This window comes from Danio rerio, chromosome 23 (assembly GCF_052040795.2).
Source record: "Danio rerio strain M-AB ecotype USA chromosome 23, GRCz13ab, whole genome shotgun sequence".
NCBI lineage: Eukaryota > Metazoa > Chordata > Actinopteri > Cypriniformes > Danionidae > Danio > Danio rerio.
In genome coordinates this window covers 45843754-45861799 of record NC_141043.1, presented here as the reverse complement: position 1 = coordinate 45861799, position 18046 = coordinate 45843754, and the positions used below count along the sequence as shown (strand labels likewise).

Genomic DNA, 18046 nt, shown 5'->3' with positions numbered 1-18046 from the left:
CTTTTATTCACACAGATACACATATAAACATAGACAGATATAAACATAGACAGCACTAAACAAACACACACACGCACACGCTTGCTCGCTCGGGAGCGATATTGTGAGACCGCCCACTGCTGTTAAAATTACACCAACATTACCAACCGCTCCCGCGCTTTATTCGAAAATGTATTCCCGCGCCGCATAAAATTTGGTCAGGTCCCGCGAAAATGCTCAGGTACCGCCGCAGAAATGCAGACCAACATCAAGAAGTATCGTTGTAACAACCGAGAGGAAAAGAGACGGGACGAAAAGTCATGCCAGCAGCTGAGAGGAAAAGTCACGCCAGCAGGTGATATGGGCCACAGAGAGAGAGAGAGAGAGAGAGAGAAAGAAATGGATTTCACTTTCATTTCCTCAATCACAAAGAAATAGGGGCTTCTGCTGTAAGTGTCAGGAAAAAACTGTCAAGAAAACACACACACGTAGTGAAATTGTGCAGTTTCTGCGTTGGGTCCTGGAGTGTTGTAAATACCCGCGCTCGCCTCCCTCACGACAGAGCGCATATGAGATAAATGACGTCAGTACATAGTAACCTGTTATGATTATTACTATAAACCGATACCGAATTGTCCGCGTCTGCGATGCGGTGCACTGAAGAAACAATTAATTTAACAGCCAGAATAAATAAAGCTAGAGCCTCAACTATTGATGCGTGGAAAGCGGCTAAAGACAAACTGGCAGAATGACTCATGGATAATAGAAGTTAATGTGCTACAACCCGAATCTCTGATATTCTGTGTCTACTTACTTTATTTAGTTTATTACTATGTGTATATTAGAGGTGTGAACCTATACTTACGGTTACGATTATCATGCCTTCGATTTGGTTCAATTCGATATTTCGGTGCATCACGGTGCATTGACGATGCTTTCCATATACAGTGTTATATTTTAGAGGAGAGGCTATAACAAGCTGTCTGTATAAACACACAGAGACACAGCACCACACTGTCTCTCATTCAAACACAAACATAGACAGCACCAAAGAAACAAACATACACACACGCACACACACACACACACACACACGCACACACACTTAAGCCCTCGCAACAGGGAGAGCTCGCGAAGAGCGGAGCAGAAAAGCCAAAAAAAAAAAACGAAAAAAAAAGCACTTTTCCGACGGTCCCTTGCTGAGAGCTCCTCTCAGCGCGAGCTATCCCGGCTAAAAACATATTGCGAGGGCTTAAACGGAGCAGTGCTCGTAGTGTGGAGCGAAAAAAAAGAAAGACAGCTGTGAAACATAACCAGCTTTGTCTTTTTGTAGGAAACACACTTAAGATCTTTTTAGGGTAAGAGGTTTTTGAGTTATTGCTGTCTGTAACTGAAAGTGTGTCAAGAATATCGAAAACAAAACCAACTGAACCAGGCTCATTTCTGGCGCCCTCCTGGATATACAGCGCCCCTAGCATTTGCCCATGGTGCCTATGCCATAAACCGGCCCTGAGTTGGCTGAGTGTTGTAAATACTCGCGCTCACCTCCCATGCGACAGACAGCATAGGAGATAAATGACGTCAGAACATAATAACCGGTTATGATTATTACTGAACCGATACAGAATTGTCCGCGTCTGCATCGTGGTGCACCAAAGAAACAATTAATTTTGACACCCCTAGTGTATATCGATGGATGTATGTGTGTACAGATATGTATATGTATGAGTAGGTATACATACATGTAGCCTATGTAAATGTGTATTATTTTCTATAATATTATAGACTGTAAATATGTTTGTGTTTAAGTTAGGTGTTTATGTTTATATGTATGTACATATTTGAAGAGTTCATATGCAAATGCCGCTATACACCACACTTTCGCCAAAAAACTCTCTGCATTTTAAGAAAAAGAAAACACACTGTACAGTCAGAAGTGTAGCATGCATTCATAATGTGCTTTTGCGCAGCGATGCCACTTTGAATGAGTCCGAATCACTATACATTAAACTGAAACTGCGTTTCACGAAAGACAGAGTTAAGATGCCGTTCTTTTATCGCATGTATATGCTATGAGGATAAACAAGAGACTAAGACCTTAAAGGGCCATGACACCCCCCACTTTCGGTTAAAGTCTACTTTAGAATTTTTTCAAAAGATGCATGATAAATGGGCGTGGAGCTCCGTGAGCATCGAGCAGGAGTGGGCGTGGCCAGCAGGGGAGAACGTGAGCGAACGAAGCTAGCTCACAAAATGAGACAAACCGTGAGGAGACGCATGAGTTTATAGTTTACAAAGTTAAAATGCAAAGAAATGAACAGTGATTTAATGACCTGTTACATTTGTTATTCGTAATTTCATATACACATAACCACAATTTATATCATTATAAAGATAAGTGAGTTCATGTAAACACTATAAATGAGGACTTCTCCCTCAATCCCCATATCCAGCAGACTCAGTGCAGCAGGTCTCCTGACCTGTCTATTTTAACCATCAGCCCTGCTGGTAATCTGGAGGATTTAGGCAAACACAGCAGCACGGCGATGTGTCTGAATGTGAACGAACTCCTGATAAAAGACAGCGTCCGCCATTCTCTAATTCTCGTGCTGCTCTCTCGACAAAAATGCTAGCAGCACACACACAGCTTTGCTGTATGATCGGCCCTGACAAGATCGCGGGGGAAAACATGCAACAAACACCGTGGATGATGGAACACATATGAGCCTTCATGAACGGCTAAATACTGTGCCGTGGTTTCCGTGTGTCACATCTCAGGCTTGACTCTGGCAGGTCTCATGAATAATTAAGCAGCCAGCTCTTCTCTTCTCATCATTGCACTTGCAGTACTGCGCTACGTCGCCGATTTAGATCCGCCTCAAAAATCATTTTAAACCCGGAAGCTGAAATTAGCTGACAAAAGCTCAAAATTATCCAGTTTTCCCCACAATTAAAGCTGACAGGTGCTAACATTGTCTTAACTGATGCTCAACACACACAAATCTGTTAAAATAAAAATAAAAAGTTCTCCGGGGTGTCCTGAACCTTTAAGTATGGTGAGAATAAATGAATAAATGACATCTTCTAAAATTGTGTGAAAGACATCCCCTTTTTACCCAGTAGGCCTTACCTTGTGATTTATCCGCTAATGTAAGCTTTTTAAAAGATAAATATAATGGCTAAAACTATACATTTATTAGCCTACTTCATAATACCTATGGATCTGATAAGCTTTACATATTAATGGACAATGCACAGATATTGATGTTTCACACTACGTTATTTTAATCTACCAAGCTCAGCTTTCAATGTTTACACTGGGTAACACTTTAGAATAACTATCCGTTATAACTAGTTAATAGACCACTAATAAACTGTTTGTTAATGGGTTATAAATTACTTTTTAAATAAAAGGTAATAGTTTGTTATTTATTTATAACTGTGCCTTACAGATGGCTAATGGATAACTTACAAGCTGTTAGTTAACAAGTTGTAAATGACTTCTTAACTGTATTTTAATGATTTATAACTATACCTTATACATTACTAATAGATCATGAACAAGCGGTAAGTAAATAACTTAATAAAGACTTGAGTATCAGTTAATAGTGTACATCAGTTATTGGGACGTTATTCTAAAGTTGCAGCTGTTTTTAATTTATTAACTGTTAGTAAATAAGGAATAATTGCAACTTTAGAATTACGCGTACTGTACCACTCAGTGGAAACGGGCCATAAGTCATCCCTCCTAACAGAAGTGTTCTACAGTCCGTTTGATTGTTTTTCTGCATACATGTTGTAAACTCATTTTTGTGGGTGTGTAAACAAATTACTGTGTGTGACATTATTTTTGTCTGCAGCGTAGGTTAATGTGCTGGGTTCAGCTGGAAACACTAATGCATTCATGTGCTAAACTCATTGATTGTAAATGAATCGGCATTGCCAGGTTAACCAACACAATCTCATGGCAATTCGTAACTTTTTCATTAAGTGGCTAATTCGTACAAATTCGTACAATCTAATTTGTACATTTTAGTACGATTTGCGTATCCCCCAATGACGGTTGGGTTTAGGGGTGGGGTTAGGTGCCACGCCTCCTTTTTAAAATCGTACATTTTCTTACGACTGAACTCGAATTAGCGAATTAGCCACTAAACTGCCAAAACGTAAAATACTTACGTTTTCTCTTGAGATCAGGCTGGGTTAACATAAGGGCTAGGTGAGGTTGAATCCTCAGTGCTCACTCAGGAAGGGGCAACTGACTGGCTGGAGAGTTGAGTAATAGATTTTAAAGGAGCCTTTCTTTATCTGCTCAACTGCATGTTATTTGCAATGTTCTTGTAGTAAAAAACATTTCACTACAAACGATGTACTCTTGTCTACATTTTATTACAGACCAACTTGATTTATTCAGTTTCCTGTATTGCTCAGTCCCTTTATTTATCAGGGGTCACCACATGCACATGTTTTACACAGCGGATATCCTTCCAGATGCAACCCAGTACTGGGAAACATCCATTCAACTCATTCACATTCATACACTATGGCTAATTTAGCTTATTCAATTCACCTATAGTGCATGTGTTTGTAGTGTGGGGGAAACCGGAGGACCCGGAGGAAACCCATGCTAACACGGGGAGAACATGCAAACTCCAACCAGAAATGCCAACTGACCTAGCCAGGACTTGAACCAGTAACATGATAATAATAATAATAATAATAATAATAATAATAATAATAATAATTCCTTACATTTCTATAGCGCTTTTCTGGACGCTGAAAATGTTTTACACATTGGGGGGAATCTTCTTGTCCAACACCAGTGTGCAGTGGGTGGCACGTTCGCTTCACAGCAAGAAGGTTGCTGGTTTGAGCCTTGGCTGGGTCAGTTGGCATTTCTCTGTGGAGTTTGCATATTCTCCTCGTGTTCGCGTGGGTTTTCTCCGGGTACTTTGGTTTCCTCCATAAGTCCAAACACGTGTGGTACAGGTGAATTGGTTAAGCTAAATTGGCTGTAGTGTATGTGTGTAAATGAGTGTGTATGGATATTTCCAAGTGATGGGTTGCAGCTGGAAGGGCATCCGCTGTGTAAAACATGCTGGATAAGTTGGCGGTTCATTCTGCAGTAGCGACCCCAGATTAATAAAGGGACTATAAAGAAAATGGATGGATGGAAGATAAATCAGTTTTTTAATTAGCAATATTTGTTCTAAAACTATCAGTATTACCTAGGAACAGCCAATTATAGAGTTAACCCATGTCAACACATACATTTGTACAAATAATATTTTTTTATAAATAGTTTTTCTTCTGTTTTTTTTTTAATCTGTCCACATGAAAACACAAAAGCATTCTATAGTGCACTGTCAAGAGCACGCCAGACCAGAAGGTGGTGATATAACTCTAAACATAAAGCCATGATGACCATTCAGAGGGCCGAATAAAGGAGATGTTCTTCAGCATGTTATAATGTCTGACATGTTTCAGTCACTATTTGGTGTCTCGGCTGCGACAGATAACATTAAAGGCCTGAGGGGAGTGAACAAGACCAAAGATGCCATCCATGTCTATGGGCTTTGCGTCAGGCGGCCAGGAGAAATGAATCCTCTGTAGGAGAGACGTGATGAACAGGAAGAGCTCCGTCCTTGCCAGTATCTCACCCAGACAGGACCTTGGTCCTGATAACACACACACAAATCAATTTAGCAACTATGGCTTGAGCTTAAATCTGTTTATTAATTTCACAAACAGCTGACTCACCCAGAGAAAACATAATGAAGGACTCCGGCTTGATGAAGTGTCTGTCCTCTAAGAAATTCTCAGGGTTAAATGAATCTGGATGCTTCCAGTGATCCTTACTGCTGAAAATTGCTTGAATGTTGGTCACAATTGTAGTTCCCTATATGATAAAAGATTTTAATTAAGCTTTTTTTTATTATTTATTTTACAAATGATTTCGTATGTGTAACAGAGACCAGCTAGTAAGTGTTGTGCAGGTAAACCTCACTCCTCTGACCTCTAAAAGAAAGGTGCTCTAGCGACAGATGCTAGAGGCCATGGTCTTTAGCCTCCTTGGTAGAGCAACCAACTCACTTGCGGAAGGTCGCTGGTTCGATCCTAGCCCGGAGTGAGTTGGGTGGTGTAGGACTGACAGGGTTACATTGGTGCTGTGACCCGGATGGGAGTGAGGTTTAGGTGGGGAGTGTAACGGAGGCCAGCTAGTAAGTGCTGTGCAGGTAAACCTCACTCCTCTGACCTCTAAAAAAAAAAAAGTGCTCTAGCAACAGATGCTAGAGGCCATGGTCTTTAGCCTCCTTGGTAGAGCAACCGACTCCCATGCGGATGGACGCCAGTTCGATCCCACCCTGGAGCGGGTTGGGTCGTGTAGGACCAACGGGGTTACATATGCCCTATCCATGTATCACATAATGAAAATAGTGTTAAAAGGGTCATATGATGAGTTTTGTGTTTTTCTTTACTTTGTTATGTTACCAACTGTTCGTATATGCACAAGATAAGCAAAGCTACAAAGCTCAAAGTTTTCCACGAAAGGATTTTTCTGTCTAAAAGAGAAGGCCAGATGAAAAGTTGCATTAAACCTCAATATCTAAAGGCCGGCTCACACTGCGAGATTTTTTATAATCCTAAACGTTTGTAGCATGTCAGACTGCACCAACATGGCTTTCATGTCACACTGGATGATCTCAGCCAAACAGCCGATGAAGATAACCAAACACGGTCGGAAACTCTCCCAGATTTGGACGTCATCCACCTGTGACATTTTCACTATCCCGTGTTCTGAAATGACTCCTCACAGCAAACTTACACAATCTGTAGCTGCAATTTTGCACACAGCGCGTCTCAATAATAAAACCAGGAGAAAAATTCCCTGCGGTCAATTGAATTGTCGCATGAATCGCGCCATCAAATTCAGAGCTCCTATTGGTTCTTGAATTGATGCTTAATAAGCAATAACCTGACCTCTGGAGAGCCAGCACACCTCAGTTGTGAAGGAGCTGCTCATGTTTGGTTACCATTTCCTGACATATATAATGAAAATAAGTGTGCATTTATTGGCCATGCTTTTTATTGAATTAATCATTTGCTAATAGAGTGTCTAAAGGAACTCATGCATATTCTTTGATGCGATTCAAAATGAATCATACAGTGAGCTACACTTGGCTAAAAGGGAATATACTTTACACTGGTAACAAGGCCCTTGCCCTGCTAGTGAACGGACTAATCATAGGGTTTGAAAGGGGATGTTACTAATCTGCTGAGCAAAATTATTTCTTAACATGACCTGGCAAAAATCATAATTATAATTCCTTACATTTATATAGCGCTTATCTGGACACTCAAAACCAACCCATGCTCATTCTGAAAACGTAGCCCTGCGGACGTTTCTGGAGACCGCGATTTACATGGCCGATGGTACGTATTGCCACATTTGGTTTTTTCGAGCGAACGCTGGAGGGCGGTGTGACGCCGCTCCTCTTCTTCGCGCTCGCCGGCTGTGACAGCTCACCTGGAGGGCTTTCCCGCCACAACCAGTTTGTCCGCTTAGCTCGCTTTGTCACGTCGGCGGAGCGGAAGCCCAGAGGAGGAGGAGCCGGCCGCGGTGACGACGAACGGGTTCGAGTCCGGGGAAGAGCGGTTCCAGAAATCAGCTAAGATGAAAAACAGAATCCAAAAAATAAAAGGGAACGAGTTGGAGGAGAATGCGGCGAATTTTAAAAACGTAGTCAAAATCGCACGAGGGCTTTTGCTTTTCTTATGTGGACGGCTTTTGTAAATCGTCGCTTGGGTTTAGGAAAGGAGGAGGGTGGCTGGGTCTGCCAAATGACCGGCCGCTCAGTTGATCGTTCAGTCATTCAGCCCGTCATTTGGACAGACGGTTGCCCGACAGTGGCCTTCAGCGGCTTTTTTGCGCGAGAACAGCATGGGTGCGAACGGCGCGCACTCCCGAGAGGCATTAGAGACGCGAAAAAGCACGGTACAGCTGCCTCTCACGGATTCGCAAAAACAAAAACTGCACCAATACGTAGCTCCTGGGACGTATTTCACGGCCTCCAGAAACATCCGCGGGGCTACGTTTCCACGATGAGCCTGGGTTGCTCAAAACGCTTTACACATTGGGGGAATCTCCTCATCCACCGCCAGTGTGCAGCATCCACCTGGATGACATTTTGGGCCAGACCGCACACCACACACCAGCTGATTGGTGAAGAGGAGACAGAGTGATGAAGCCAATTATGATATGGGGATGGTTAGGAGGCCATGATGGACAGAGGCCAGTGGGCAGATTTTTAACAACATAGAGAGTCAGGACCCCGGTTTTCACGTCTCATCCTAAAGACGGCGCTCACTGAGCAGTATAGAGTCCCCATCACTATACTGGGGCATTAGGACCCACACAGACCACAGATTGGGCGCCCCCTGCTGGTCTCACTAACACCACTTTCGACAGCAACCAAGAATTCCAATGATTTGTGTATGTAGAAGTTGTGTTTCAGCAGTTCTAGGCCAGATGACCTTAATTTGAAAGACTGACCTGGCTCCACAGTAACATCTGTATAAATACATTTATGCAAAATGAAGTGTGTAAAATGCCTGAAGCTTTATCTTTATCTTGTTATTTGTGTACAAATCATTTAGATGGATTTTTTTTTAATCAACCAAACAAATTTCAATATGAACAACTTAAACATGAAAGCACAGATGCATGTCAAGTATTACCGTGAACAATCACTTGAATAAATTGACAATAAAAGTGATTTGAATTGAATAACTTCAATAATTCATTCATGCTCCATTTATTACCTGAGGAATGCTGTATCCTTGTAGTTTTGTAGGCAGAATTGTTTCGTGAATCAAAATAGGTATAATGTTTCCATATCGCTGAATCTCGTGAACAGTGGCGAGTGTGTAAGGTAGTCTGTCACGGTCATCCATGCTGGGCAAGCGGTCGTAACCCAGAACCTGAACAATCTCCTCATGACATCTCTCTGTTTTGTGCGACAAAGGGTTAGGGGGAAAAAAGAGACACTGTAATTTTAATGGCATCTATGATCATGTTAGCCTATCTATTTTTATTACGGCTACATAATTTTGGCAGATCGATGTTGTGTCGAAAGCATCTGATTCCTGCAAAGACCCCAGTGACAGACGAGTCCCTGCACTGATCCCTTTGGCTAGTCTGAATACCAGCCTAAAAACCTACTTGGACATACTGTAAGATGGATGCTTATCAAACCTCCACCATCCACAGATTGCAACTCCGCACAAGATGTTTGGCCAGAGATGAACCGGTTATGCCCAGGTGAGCCTGATTACTCTCACGGTTGGGCTGCTCGATTTTGGAAAAAATCATAATCACGATTATTTTGGTCATAATTGTAATCACGATTATTCAAAACAATTAACAGTTGAAATCAAAATTGTTAGCGCTCCTGAGAATTTTGTTTTTTTTTAAACAACTATTTCCCAAATTATGTTAAACAGAGCAAAGAATTTTAACAGTATTTCCTCTAATATTTTTTTTCTTCTAAAGAAAGTCTTATTTGTTTTATTTTAGCTAGAATAAAAGCAGGTTTAAATATTTTGAAACCCATTTCAAGGTCAATATTATTAGCCCCCTTAAGCAATATATTTTTTGATTGTCTGCAGAAGAAACCACTGTTATACAATGACTTGTCTAATTACTCTAATTAAGCCTTTGAATTGCACTTTAATCTGAATGCTTGTATTTTGAAAAACATCTAGTAAAATGTTTTGTACTGTCATCATAGCAAAGATAAAACAAATCAGTAATTAGACATGATATATCAAAACTATTATGTTCAGAAATAAGTAAAAAAAACTTCTTTCCATTAAATAGAAATTGGGAGGAAAAGGGTTGCTAATATTCTGGAGGGCTAATAATTCTGACTTCAACTGTATATATATACAGTTATTTTCCACCCTGCAAAGGAAAGAGAAATAAATACAATAGAATAAAAATATAAAACAAACTGTGCTTTAAGCATCTTCACCCTCAGAAAAACACTTTAGCTACAAAAAAATCCTTCAGTCAGGAGCAGTAAGGGATGTTCTCGTCGTTTGATTAATGATAAAACAGGTGGCAGCATTTCGCACTGTCACTTTAATGGTTTCTCTTTCACGTGTCTTTTGATTCTCAACTAGTTTGTTTATTACGCAAATGAGGGTTAATATGAATAATCACTAATCACCGCGTTTTCACACCTATTTGACCAATAAAGCGCTCATGTTAAGATCACTTTCGATGTCTGCGCTCCTTTGCTCGTCTCAGTGTGTGAATGAGACCGAATGCTGACCGCGCGATTATGCGTGTGCGCGTGTTGCACACAAACATAAGCACGCTGTCTTTCGCGCTTTTGGTATATGATGCAATAATCGTTTATCTCAATTAATGGTTTTTCATAATCGTTAGAAGCCATAATCGAAATTGAAATCTGATTTTCGATTAATTGCACAGCCCTATCTCACGGTTAATTTTTTTTCCACTTTCCTTGATTGGTGAAGTTTGTTACCTGCCACTGTCACTTCTGGCTTTCTTGGCTAACGCCCCATTCACACGAGTCGTCAGCGTCAACGCTTCCCTTTCACTTCGAATGGGTGACGATAGGCGTTGCCGAACTGCATTGTGGATTCGTCGGCGCTGCTTCAGAGACGTTGCTCGCTGCAGAAGTTGGGACTAGCTCAACTTTAAGCGCCAACAGAAGTGTCAGCCAATCAGATCGCTGTATGCAAATACACCAGCTAGACAGTGGCCTATTGCTGACTGAATTTCATTGGCTGACGCTTCTATGACGATCGCTTTAGCCCCAACTTCAGACACGCCTTCAGTCAAGCATTAATGCTGAAGCCTTGTGTGAATGGGGCGTAAGACTGGAGAAGTTGCTCTTCAGTGGATCTTCCTTCACCATTGACGTTTGCAATAAACTGATCCAAGCTAGGCGTCACGGTGGTGTAGTTGGTAGCACAATCGCCTCACAGTAAGAAGGTCGCTGGTTCGAGTTGGCATTTCTGTGAGTTTGCATGTTCTCCCTGTGTTTGTGTGGGTTTTCCCTGCGTGCTCCGGTTTCCCCGACAAGTCATGTGCTATAGGTGAATTGAGTAAGCTAAAACTGTCTGTAGTGTATGTTTGTGAATGCAAGAGTGTATGGGTGTTTTTCAGTGATGGGTTGCACCTGAAAGAACATCCGCTGCATAAAACATGTGCTGGATAAGTAGGCGGACTATTCTGCTGTGGTGACCCATGATTAATAAAGGGACTAAGCTCAAAAGAAAATGAATGAATGATCTGAGCTAGGCATCATGGTGGCACAGGTAGCACAATAACCTCACAGCAAGAAGGTCGCAGTTTGTGTCCCGGCTGGTTCAGTTGGCACTTCTTTGTGGAGTTTGCACGTTCTCCCCGAGTTGCCGTGGGTTTCCTTCGGGTGCCCTGGTTTCCAGCACAAGACATGTGTCAGTTCACGACTGACTATATTAAAATAAGGTCATTTCCAATTCAGTTTCTAATTACAATATCACGTCTTTTTTTAAGAAAACAGCTGCTTTAGAACTTGAAATGTTCAACAACCCTAACAGCATTATATGTCTTAACAATAAAAAAAAAAAAAAAAAAAAAACATACTCAGACAAGGATCAAAACCCAATCAGCGGCGTCATAATCTAACATGCTAACCACTGGACCACAGAAGTTGTATAGCAAGAAGTGACTCATCTGAGTTATATCATCAATAACCTGCAGGCTGGTTATATATAAACAGAGCAGAGCTGCGGTAAAATAATGAATAAGAAGACTGTGGTCAAATAAATAAATTAATTAAAAAAGTGTGAGTGCTGAGAGCAACAGATTCTGGAGCTAGGGACACCGGCCCTCATGGCCAAAAAAAACAGACCGGCCCACCAGGAATTCTCCCGGTCCTCCCGATTAGCCAATCCTGTATATGGCTTTTACTCTCTTTTTTTCTTCATCCGCTGTATGTTAAGCTGCTTTGACACAATCTACATTGTAAAAAGTGCCATGTTATTTACATTAATGTAGCAACAAACACAAAAAACAGCATTTATTCTGAGGAAACACTGAGTTATTAACATGTGTCTAAGCTAATAGTTTTAGAAAACAGTGATAAAGGCTAAAGTACAAATTCAATCATTACAATTCATATTGTCTACTGCTGATGTTTTGCTTTAGTACCTTGTACATCTGGGTTTTGAATTAAGAAGAGGAGTCCCCATCTGATGGTGGTTTCTGTGGTGTCAGTTCCAGCCATGAACAGGTCACCTGCTGACGCAAGCAAGTTGCCTTCATGAAACGTGGAGTCTTTGTTGAACTTTTGCTGTTCCAAATCAAACAAAATTGTTAGTTAACTGAAGCTCCAGCTAGCTCCAGTTTCTACATTAATAAATATGGAAAGTATTGAAAGATGATCTCACTTTCTCAATCTCCAGCAGATAGGCATCAATGAAGTCTCGTGGACTCCCTGGATCCAGAGTTTTTCTGTGTTCCTCAACTTCATCTCCGAGGAAAATTAATAAATCATCTGTATTCTTCTTAATCTTCTGGTGTGGACCAGGAAAATGCTTAATGAAGGGCACCAAGTTGAAAATCTAAAACAGAAAACCATTATGAGGTAACAGACCAGGGGCCTGTTTCAGAGAGGAGGTTAAGTGAAAACTCTTAGTATTTTAACCCTGAAATGAAAGAAACTCTGGATTTTCCGTTTCAAAATGGCAGGTTTGTTAAACTGGAGAAATCAGGGTAAGTCAAGCCTGTTTCTGAAAGAAAGGTAACTTTAACTCAGAGTCAGTTACCATGGTAACTTACTCTGTGAATCTAACCTGGTCAGGAGCAGGTTTTAATCTCTAAACTCTGAGTTTCTGTCGGTCTCCTCCCCCTTTTTTAAAGATGAAGCGTATTTCTCACCTTAGCCTTACGTCTCAGCGCACCCATTTTAGAGCTCATTTTGGAGATGTGCATAAAAACGATTGATGGAAACGTCATGATTCACATAACTTTTGAAAATATGCATAATAAAACATGTGAATAACTGAGTAGGTTAAACTTTTATTTGATAAGAAAAGATGCGCAGGAACTACGAAGGAAACACTTAACAAATTACAGTATGTGCAATAAAAAAAAGGTTTGTTAGAGATGATGATGAAAATGTGTGTGAATAGACAAACCAGCAGACTGAGCACACTGCAGAACATCTTAAATGTTGTTTTGGTCATTCTACAATGCCTGAACAGTTTCAGTATTAGTGTATGTTATTAATTACCTCCGAGCGTCTGGAGCGTGTCAAGATCTCCGCATCTCATGGCTTCAAACACTCCCACGTGTTCATTGTGTGTCAGCATTGTCGTCTGAGGTGCAAGTACATTTATTAAATAAAAATAATGGGCGCAGCTTCTTCTACCGCAGTAAATTCTGTTTTTACTGTGGATATTTGGCGCAAGTTAATCAGAAAGTGATGATTTTGTTCTCTTTGACTTGTTGGATGTAAACGCTGCTTTATTCGCATCTTTTAAGCGTTATTCCAGTTTTGCACAAATTTATGTAATATATTTGGATGGAAACATAGATATTACCTACATTTTTGTCACACACAGAACAAAGTCACGTACTAGATTGGCTCGTCCTTTTTTCACAAATAATTAGCTTAACCGTTGACATGTACTGTTACTAGATTAATGGAATTATTATTCTTTCTAAAAAGTATTTTTAGCACTGCTTACCTTCTAAATGTCATATCAACCTCTATCACTTGATCAATAAAAAGGCAGACACACAAGTGCACTGCTAAATCTATTAAAACTGCTAAACATGTATAAAAGTTTAGAAACATTTTATAAACGTCACACATTACATTACTTATTTTAATATACTTAAATATTTAAATACTTTAAATTAAAAATTACGCATTAACTTGAGCAGCTGTTTTCTCACGCTAACTGTCTGTTTCACTGATGGTTGCTTCTTTTTAAATATATACACTCATATTTGCTAAAACTTTGCATGAGTAGATCAAATTCAGCCGGAGAAAGAAATGGTGATCTCTTTTTTTTAAGATGTTGCCATGGTCACTCGTAATATCTGTGCTCCATTGATAATGTCTTTTTATAGTCACGGTGTGTGCGCTTAACTCTGAGTTGGTCTACTCAAAGTTCATTGATCTAACTCAGATCAGCTATTCTGAAACTCTGAGTTTTTAATCTTTCGGTAAATCAACTCAGAGTTCAAGTTTAAACTCCGAGTTGTTTGAACCTCCTTACTGAAACAGGCCCCTGTTCTCAATGGTGTCTGGATGCAGCCTTTATGATGCAAGCTGAGATTGCATGACTCAGCGATGCAATGTCAGACACAATGCACTGAATGGAGTGAGTGCTTCACTGTGATGGGTAGGGTTAGGGTTGGGGTTAGGTGAGAGCATTAAAAAGCATTGGATGCAGCTCAGGTTGTACTGCACAGTCTTCAGCCAGACCCCTCTCCCTGTTCTACATGTTATTAATTTTCCCAATATTGATGCTTATTAGTCATGCATTTTGTTCATTTAACAATTAATATTCCCATAGTATAATAATAATTACAAGTGAACATTCAACAATATACAGGTAATATTAGAGCAGTTATTAAAAAATAACAAAAAAAAAAAGATCATATTAAACATTTAATTCTGCTTATAATTATTTTTACATAGAATGGTCTTGGTAAATAATGAGCAAAATTAATATGAATACTCCAGGTGGATGAAGATCCAAATGTACATTCATAATTAAGAAAATGTTGCTCTTTGCTCTTACCCGTCCTGAAGCTGACCCTGCCAGCATGATGGTTTCATTCAGCATTTTCAGAAGGTATTCAAAGCGTTTGTTATTATATTCAAAGCGATCTCCAAACACGATGGAGCAGATGATGTTGGAAACTGCGTTCTGTATGGGATGATGGGGGTCCACTGGCTTGCCTACAAACACAAAAAAAGACTACAATTAGATTAAAAATACATATGATTGAGTGATTGACAAATATTTGTGTAAAATCTGCATAAATAACCCTGAACTTTTAAATATCCATATTATAAAATAAATGTTTCGGAAAGGTTTCTTAGATTTAGTTTGACATTAGTGGCGCAGTAAGTAGTGCTGTTGCCTCACAGCAAGAAGGTCGCTGGGTCACAGGTTCGAGCCTCAGCTGGGTCAGTTGGCGTTTCTGTGTAAAGTTTGCATGTTCTCCATGCATTTGTGTGGGTTTCCTCCGGGTGCTCCGGTTTCCCCCACAGTCCAAAGACATGTGGTACAGGTGAATTGGGTAGGCTAAATTGTCTGTAGTGTATGAGTGTGTGTGTGAATGTGTGTGTGAATGTTTCTTAGAGATTGGTTGCGGCTGGAAGGGCATCTACTGCGTAAAAACATGCTGGATAAGTTGGTGGTTCATTCCGCTGTGGCGACCCCGGATTAATAAAAGGACTAAGGCATACTCACACTATGTACAGTTGCTTTGAACCGGGCCAAAGCACGCTTGTCCCCCCTCCCGTCTCCCCCACGGCCTGCACTCACATTACATTCAGGCCTGGGCATGCTTGCATCATCAATGCAAAGTTTAGGAAGTGCTCTCGCTCAACACAGTGGAGATTTCTCTAGTTATATTGTTTTAGTTGTTTGGGATGCGGTGACACACAGTCAAATATTTCGCCGAACAGATCCGCCACTTTTGACGCTCATAAACAGTCATAATGTCCTCGTGCTGCAGGAATGAGGAGGTCTGCTGAAGCCGCGCAGCTGTGGTGTAGTGAGGGGTTTGCGTCTTTAATAAACTACGACAGTTTGTGTTCGTAACGGTAAGAATGATTAAATAATCCATATGAAACAGTCCCTTAAAAGTCACGTCTCGCTTTCAGTTTCGGGCTTAGTTGCGTTTTGCACTCACACACAAGTGTACCGCGCCAAAGCCCAAGTGAATCGTGCTCAGGCACACCTCTTCCAACCGGGCCAGGGCCAGCCAAGTGAACCATGCTTGAGCCCAATTCAGTGCACTCACACTTCTCAAACAATCCGGGACACGGTTTGGATAGCATAGTGTGAGTGTGCCCTAAGCCGAAAAGAAAATGAATGAATAGTTTGACATTTAAAAAGCACCGGTGAGCTTGTTTGGAGCCTGACACAGTGGGGGATGTGCTCAAGTAGAACATAAACATGTCATACCTTCATCTTTGAGCATTTCAGCAATCAGATATCGGCTTTCCTCTAACACACGGTCTTCAACTGATTTCTTCCCCAGGCCAAAATTCTTGAGTGTGTGCAGAGCGAACCGTCTCTGCTGCCTCCAGGAGTGGTTAAATGTGACCATTGCTATACCTAAGAAGGAGAGAAACAAATCTAGCTTACACATCTTTTGCATAGTGACATGGTTTAATTTTGCTCAATTGTACACTCTTACAAAATGTATCCTGGGATTTATAAACTGACCTTAGGGAAACAAAATGGTTCGTCTATTGCATGTCTGTGAAATCTTTCAATTGGAAGCTTTAATAAGTAAAGTGTTACTGACCGAATCCTTTAGATATCCACTCTATAACAGGCAGATATGGCTTCCCAGAAAAAGTATCCTGAACCAGGGTTTCCTTAGCAAGCTGGATTGTATTAAGGAAAATTGCTGGCTTTCTCCCGAGATACATAGTGGACATGTCTCCATATTGAGACATCTGTTTGAAGGACATAAACAATGCATGTATATGTTTTTCAGAATATAGCAGCAGAGCTTCACAATGAGAGAAAACGGCAAAGACTTACCGATCTTATGAAGCCCAATGGATTCTTCAAGAAATGAGGTATGGTTCCCACAAAAGGCAGAGGTGTTGGACCAGGTGGAGTTCGACGTTTGTAGGAATGAATCCTGAAGATCTCAAACAGAACCAGAATAATTAAGCCTAGAAACAGAGTCAAGCCCACAGAGGCCAGGTCTAACTTCAGGAGAGCCGTAAACATGATGACAGATTGAGTTCGGGACAAACACAACAGCAGCAGAAGGTCATGTGCTTTATAACAGCAGAAGAGGGAGGAGCCAGAGAGTGATTGACCTGCTGTCAGCGCCTTTCAGCCCTGTCTTCACCCCCACTCATGCAGAGCCCCACATCTTATAATTGAAACCTGCTGATTTGCAAAAATATCTCCTCAAATCACTTTATTTAATTAAAATAATCACTTACAAATTTATTATTGTGGAAAAATTATCTCATTATATATTATTGCACTGCCAATAATTGGAGGAGGGAGCAGTATAAAACAATTACTTATCAGACTACTGTATAATTAATCTGACTGCATTAAAGTTGTTATCATTGAGACATTAATGAGAAATAGTTTCATTGCCTTAAAAGTTGTTAATTAGGTTGCATATTTAAATATGCATTCAGTAGAATGAAACATACTAACAGTTTATGAAGAAACTTAACTGTAGCTTATGCATTGCTATGCAGAAAAGACACTGAAACTGCTTTGTTAGAACCAGGTAACCCAGAGTAAACCCTGCTTCTCTGACACACCAGTGCATAGCCGTATAACATAGCCGTATAACATACTGTTATACCAACACAATCTCACGGCAATTCGTAACTTTTTCATTTAGTGGCTAATTCGTATGAATTCGTACGATCTAATTTGTACAATTTAGTACGATTTGCTTATCCCCCAATGACGGTTGGGGTTAGGGGTGGGGTCAGGTGCCACGCCTCCTTTTTAATATCGTACCATTTCGTACGACTGAACTCGTACGAATTCGTACGAATTAGCCACTAAACTGGCAAAACGTAAAATACTTACATTTTCTCGTGAGATTAGGCTGGTTATAAAGTAACAAAGCAGTGTCTTTTCTGCATAGTAATGAAAATTTTACTTACCCTCGGGCCATACAAAAAAAACATTGTCCTTGGTGATGAAAAATGCAAATCAGTATATATAAAAGTCTGTTACTGTTGTCCAGCATGTTTTCATCTTTCACCTTTATTTCTCTAGCGCTTTTACAATGTTGATTGTGTCA

At 40.5% G+C, this 18046-nt stretch overlaps 1 protein-coding gene across 4 annotated transcripts; it reads right to left on the bottom strand.

Annotated features, from left to right (window-relative positions):
- Positions 1-4352: 4352 nt before the first annotated feature.
- Positions 4353-17077, bottom strand: cyp2aa3 (cytochrome P450, family 2, subfamily AA, polypeptide 3). Of its 4 annotated transcripts, none has more exons than XR_015522711.1 (10): positions 16801-17023; positions 16559-16712; positions 16213-16365; positions 14815-14975; positions 12448-12621; positions 12209-12350; positions 8803-8987; positions 5740-5878; positions 4931-5657; positions 4353-4653 (listed from the first exon to the last, which is right to left on the bottom strand). XR_015522711.1 is itself a non-coding variant. In NM_198369.2 (9 exons), exons 1-9 carry the CDS (start codon positions 16993-16995, stop codon positions 5470-5472), a joined length of 1491 nt encoding a protein of 496 aa, NP_938183.2. In that variant the 5' UTR covers positions 16996-17077; the 3' UTR covers positions 5339-5469. The 4 variants fall into 4 exon arrangements, 1 of the variants encoding a protein (NP_938183.2); XR_015522712.1 differs by having other exon boundaries at positions 5113-5657; XR_015522713.1 differs by lacking the exon at positions 4353-4653 and having other exon boundaries at positions 5252-5657; positions 8803-9328; positions 10489-12350.
- Positions 17078-18046: the final 969 nt, after the last annotated feature.

What these genes read in the sequence shown, in the direction of transcription:
- cyp2aa3 (NM_198369.2), bottom strand. Translation starts at nt 16,995, where the DNA reads ATGTTTACGGCTCTCCTGAAGTTAGACCTGGCCTCTGTGGGCTTGACT. An exon ending in TCAAAACCCAGATGTACAAG is followed by an intron (nt 8,988 to 12,208) that starts GTACTAAAGCAA and finishes CGCACAAAACAG; the next exon opens with AGAGATGTCATGAGGAGATT. An exon ending in AAGGATACAGCATTCCTCAG is followed by an intron (nt 5,879 to 8,802) that starts GTAATAAATGGA and finishes TTTATCATATAG; the next exon opens with GGAACTACAATTGTGACCAA.